Below are 6,043 nucleotides of genomic sequence, written 5' to 3' on the forward strand. Positions count from 1 at the left end.
TGTGTGCAGATGAACGTTGTTTGACTTCCCCGGAGATCCCTGCCCATCCAGTGGCAGAGATCCGGGTGCTGGCATTGGCACAGAAACCCCGTTCATCTGCACACACTGCGATGCCACCCAGCTGGTTCAGTATCAGCAAAGTTTCCCTTCATATTCATTGTCTTGTGTGGCGATCAGCAGTGGTGTCGTGGTTCACTTTTACACTGTGATCTGTAGCCTATAGTTCGGCTTTAGCTTCTAACTATCTTTGTCTTTTTAACCTGTTGTTGCTGCTGAGTCAGTTTGACATCCTGGATATATCCTTCAAACACAGACTGTAGACCCCTCTGTCTGCTTCTCTCTGGAATCACTCTTTCATTTCTCCAATAATATGATCATATTTCTTCAGGGAGAAGAAATTCACTCACATGCCTGCTTATTCTGTGTTTGACAAACATAATATTAAAGGACATTACAAACTGTGCTGCCTGCCTGTGGTGCTGCAGTGGGGTTCTCACCATACCAGTGACAAAGGTTTTTTTTAGTGAAAATGCATGTGTTTGGGAAGTACTGAGCATAAAACTGGATAAATGAGACTTGGATTATACTGCACGAGTTGTGTGACAGTTTGGAAACAGATGTTTTGTTACAGTTCGCGATGTTTAACGCGGTTCCAGGCATGTGAGAAACTCCTTTTTTCAAGAATTCACAGTAACACAGGAGTAATTGATTTACAAGTGGTCATTATGTGGGTGAAGTATCAGTGTCAGAAGAGGAGAGAAATCATTCAGTGGGAACACAATAAACTCAACAAACTTCTCTGATGTCTACTCAGTAGTTTCTGTGTATCCATCAGTTGATGTGTCTGGATGTCTGATCATCTCATTTCCCACCCTGGTGTTTTTCTCTCTTGTCTACCAGAACCAGTGTGAAAAGTGGAGAGCTCTCTGACTCCAGCTTGTCCTTCAAGAGTGATCGGTCAAAAGACTATATCACTAATTTCAACAACACATCTCCCCCCAGGTGAGCTCTTATGAGCATAACTGTAACTGCATTCAGTGATGTTTTACACACACAAGTCTGATGATGTGAATCATTCTGTTACTTTATAATTTTAGCATCAGTGTTAGCTAATGTGCTGCTGTTGTTGCTACTTTACCTGTGAAGACAAGTTTACTGTTCCTCAGTGCAGTTCTGGTCCAATATCACACGATGTAAGACTGCAACATTAAAATGCAACCATTCAACAACGCATGTCAATAAATTGTGCTTGAACTTTTCTGATTCCTACTTACGAGACAATTTCCACAGAGGTGTCCGGGCTGAGGCCAGCACTCACTTTTAAAATTGCACAAAAATTAGTATCTTGTGCAGCTTACTCTGCGTGGCATTGCACTGTACAGAGGTGAGATAATGATGTTTGCTTATGGCTGTGATTGGGTGCTGAATTTGGTACTTTTAAGGGTACCAATCGAATTACGTTGGTACTATAAAGTACCACTTCACCCAGGGTTTTCCCTGAGTTTTTTCAAGACCAAGGTGGCAAAGGCCTGTGGCGGGGGGCATCTTGACAGCTGTACTTTTAGATACGGTCCCCCCCTCTATTAAATATGAAAGGAGGCCCCCACATGCTTGAGCTTTACACTGCTGACTTGTATAATCAGAACAGACATGTCCTGTGATTTTCAGCCTTCTATGATTATATTTACCCTTTACAGCAGGCACATCCTGACAGCTGAGAATATTACTGTCAGGTATTGTCCCCCCTCTATTGAATATGAAAGGAGGCTGAAAATCACAGGACATGTCTGTTCTGATGATACAAGTCAGCGGTCCTGAAATGTGTGTTTCTCCTCTATAATACACATTCTACATCTCGGAGGCAACGTCTTTCCACATACGGGCTTCCTTCACCTTTCAAACGGGGCAGAGCTCCGTGGGCAACAGTAGGAGAGACACAGCCCGAGGGGGAACCAGGATCTGACACAACACCGGAGGGAGAAGCAGGTCCGTGGAGCTGTGCGCCGGACGGAAAAACAAGCATGTCGCGCAGAAGCCCAGTTCAGACCAAAGCTCCACGCCGAGACGAGTTGAAACAGGCAGCTACCTGCAATGTGCCGTTCTGCAACGATCTAAAATTATTTGAACTGGGCTTTAGGTATTCCAGGTTCCAGTAATGGTATTGATTCAAATGTGAACGGTACCCTACTAATGGCCCAAATGTTTGAAAAAGCAAAATTAAAATAAGCCCCTTGCAGTCTTGTAGATAACATCTTTTTCAGTGTTCCACGCACTGTTACCTGTTTGAAATCCTGTTGCTTTTGCTTTGTGTTTATTTCCAAACTGATGACGTAGTATATTAACAGTCATTATCACACTTGCAGCAGCCAAGACCTTTCTGCCTCAGAGTTGGAGGACATTGACCATAATGAAGAATCGGACGAGTCTTCAGATGATCTGTGAGTCTAATCTGTTAACCTCATTCACATTCTTTCACACACTTTGTGAAACTGTGAACATCATTTAAACTTTTTCAGCACAGTTACATTCCTCTTTTCTGTCATCCAAACTGACTGGACACTAAAGTCAGTAAAATCAGCTTTCTTCTCTGGTAGATCAAAGTGACTGTAAATATTAGGGCCTTTCCACAACTTAAAACTCAAACTGTCTGACTCCAACATTGATTATAACCTGTTGATAACATTTCATCAAAGAGGTGCTGATGATAAATTTGATCAATGTACGTTGGACTCGGGACTTTTTATTTAGAGGAATTTTTCTCAGACGTCCTCTTCTTATTTTATCTACAAATGCTTTCTCAAAAAGTTGCTGTCTTGGTGCCTGCTGTATGCAGTTTGAATAATACCCTGTGTCTTTATTACAATAGGGAAAAGACGGTCGTGGAGTGTGGTGTCTGAAGGTGGATGGAAACATCGTTGAGCAGCTACTTCTACTGATCTTTTGATAAATCTGACTGCAGCTGCTGCTTCCACCTGTCGTTACCCTGCATCGCTATTCTACGCATAATGATTTATACCGCTGTGATTTTTTAGCTCAGATCATTAATTTGGCCTCTGATATGTGTATATATATGTATTTTTATACTTTTATACATTTCAATCACTGAATCCTTCAAATCAGTGAATAATAAAATAATGCTAATTTAATGCTGCTTGTGTGTTACAGTATTTTCTGTGTGAAGGTTCAATTGTATGATGTGATTTCCTCTTTCCTGGGGAGTGTTAATTCCTGTCCTGGAATAAGCAGTCAGTTTTAAATTGACATAAAAAAATGTGTGTGGTGTTTGAGTGGGTGGAACATGTCAGGTGGTATCCACATGAATGCTAGAACCAAAGGTTTCCCGGCAGAACAATGCATTGGAACAAAATAATCAAAGTTATTCACTTCACCTGTCAGTGGTTTTAATGTTTTGGCTGATCGGTTTATATTCCACCGCTGTAAACTTTAGGTGCGCTCCTTTCACGTCAGGAGAAGCAAGTAAAATTTGTATGTATCTTTATAACATTTAGGTTCAAGGAGGTAGAATTTTAGTGTTTAATATAATATAATTGTATTTATATTTTATATTTTAAACTGTGTAAATGACCCTAATGTCCAGGAGTGGATGTGTTAAATTAGCAGTTGTAATGAGTTTGTTGCCTTTATTTCGTCATTTCCCTTGAACACGGAAGTGCTTTTATTTTGGAACGACTGTAGACAGAGGAGAGACTGCAACTGACGCAAGGTAAACGGTGCAACGATGTGCAGAGATTAACACGGAAGGACGAACGGGGAGAGTTTAATGGTGTTTGGCGTCAGTCGAGAGGTCAGCAAGGTATTATCTGTATTTCTTTGTGTCTAATTGTCTAATAAGTTTGAGTTTTGGTGTAATTGCTAACTTCATGAGCTAACTTTAATGCATTGATTGGTCTTCTGTTTTCTGTGTTCATCTCTTACGCTGGTCGATGGGAGTTAATTGAGAACAGAAACTGCTATTAGACTATCAGTCCAGACATGTTTTATTTCGACTGTGACGCTACAAACTCTATTTGGAAGCTGATTTGACAGGATGTGTAGAGGAACAGGGGGAATGATCCTCGTCTGAGTGCAGTACAATGTATAAAGTATGTAGACATAATTGTGCAGTACTAGGTACTCTTTCAGAAGTTGGGAGTTGGTAAATGTTTGCCTCTCATCCACGGAAAGCCCCCCGAAATTTTTCGTAGGATGGTAGGGGAAGGTACCGCCTTTTCCGCCTCTGATTGGCTAGAAGAGCTCTCCTCCGATTGGTTATTTGCTATATGCTGTCGGCTAGGCTGTTTTGATTGTCTTTACCACCAACAGAAGTAAACGAAGTCTATCCAACTGTGATAAGTGCGTGCCGTCAGATTTATATTAATGGAAAGCACATCGCCGAATTTAAGGTTGACACCTAAAGTGTATGTCCTCATCTTAACATATGTTCTCATAGGCACGAAAAGTATCCAAGGGACGAGGAAACGGTAAACTAAGCGATTTCTCAAGGCACTTTGGCAGCACGCTCTGGAGGACAGACATGTGACAACACACGACAGTAACACCGACTTCAAAACAGGTTAGTCCAACTTTCAGTTCCGTTACAGTTCCGTTAGCTGGTTTGGAGACTTGAGTCCAGCCTTACAGAGAAAAAGTTGCAACACATGTCTGACCTCCAGAGCGTGCTGCCAAAGTGTTTCTGTTATCTAGTTTTACCTCAACGCTATGCTCTGCTTCAGATATTTATTTTCCTCTGACAAAGCAGAAAAAGTGGACAAAAGGTCTCAAACATTAAGGTAGGGGTGTCAAACATACAGCCCAGGGCCACAATCAGCCCGCCAAAAGGCCCAATCCAGCCCAATGGATGACCTTGCACACTTCTTAGTGATGCACTTGGTGCCAAGTTAACAGTGAGTAGCTTTCTTCTTGTGAAATACTGCTAAAGAGTCTTTTCCCACCGAACAGAATACAGTTCGTTTTTATTCACTCTAGGTGTGCAAATACACAGAAAAGTGCACATGTAAAGACAGCGAGTAGTAGACTGACTGAATGTGGAAAGATATCACAGACTGTTTGTCACCTGTTTTGTATATGGATCAGCATTTTTTGAAATTTACTTCTTTAAACAAAAAAAGGAAAAAAACTGAAAACTCTAACCAGTAAGCAGGGTGAAATAAATACAATTAACAGCAGCTTTGATTTTTCATTTTAGAATGAAATGCTGAAAATGCTGCTCTCATGTGTAAAACTTTTTTTATGCTCTGAACACAGTACCACATTCCTGGGATGTTCTGTAATACCTGAGGAAGAGCTGCAGCTCAAAGGATTCAGTCAAAGTGCTCTGCTGTAGACATCAAACATGCAGCCCTGGAAGTGGGTTAGGTGAGATGAGGATCTTGATTGTTGTCTGTTAGATTTCTCCTGTTCACTCCTGAGTCAGCAGTCAGCGCTCAGCTCCACCATCTTTAGTTAAACCTCTGAGTGTGTTGTATTACAGCCCAGAGCAGCTCCTGAGACCAGACTATCCAGTGCACAGAATGCCTGTGATGAGCAACTGGCCAGGGTACGTCACTATTGTGTCAGTCACACATTGTATGGGTTACCTTTTTTCTTATTCCTCACGCTGCTTTCATATTTAAAATCCTGTTGCTTTTTCGTTTAAAGTTAGTTTTCATACTGAAGAAGTAGCATCATAACCGTGTTTATCGCACTTGCTGCAGGCCGAACTGCATTTCTCCTTCAGTGGAGGAGCACGCTGCAACAGATGGTGAGAATTTGGTCAAGTCGGAGAATGATGAGGATACGGTCAAGTCAGAGAACACTTCAACAGAAGATGTGGTGTTGGTCCAGCCTTTGGACAATCTGTGAGTGCAATCTGTTAACCTCATATACCTTCTTTTGCACACTTTTTAAAATATTTTGTTGAACATGTAAACATCATTATAACTTTTTTGGCATTGTTGCATTCACATCCTTCTTCATTTTTTTCCTTTGTGTTCTCTAACTGACTAATGATTGTTAGATTTCTCCTGTTCACTCCTGAGTCAGC

General features: G+C 41.3%; 1 protein-coding gene and 1 long non-coding RNA gene across 2 annotated transcripts in view; both read left to right on the top strand.

Moving 5' to 3' along the window:
* LOC126401488 (uncharacterized) overlaps positions 1-3,149 on the top strand; it is a 3,972-nt gene extending 823 nt beyond the window's left edge. Inside the window, exons 2-4 of the long non-coding RNA XR_007571073.1 lie at positions 901-1,002; positions 2,364-2,438; positions 2,867-3,149. This is a non-coding gene — a long non-coding RNA (uncharacterized LOC126401488). The remainder of the gene's footprint in view (positions 1-900; positions 1,003-2,363; positions 2,439-2,866) is intronic.
* Positions 3,150-5,353: 2,204 nt separating this feature from the next.
* The window catches only part of LOC126401135 (uncharacterized), a 10,649-nt gene continuing 9,959 nt past the window's right edge, over positions 5,354-6,043 (top strand). Inside the window, exons 1-3 of the mRNA XM_050062237.1 lie at positions 5,354-5,376; positions 5,492-5,557; positions 5,715-5,858. Coding sequence (XP_049918194.1) covers positions 5,354-5,376; positions 5,492-5,557; positions 5,715-5,858 — 233 coding nt within the window. The remainder of the gene's footprint in view (positions 5,377-5,491; positions 5,558-5,714; positions 5,859-6,043) is intronic.

The sequence above is a fragment of the Epinephelus moara genome, chromosome 14, assembly GCF_006386435.1.
Source record: "Epinephelus moara isolate mb chromosome 14, YSFRI_EMoa_1.0, whole genome shotgun sequence".
NCBI lineage: Eukaryota > Metazoa > Chordata > Actinopteri > Perciformes > Serranidae > Epinephelus > Epinephelus moara.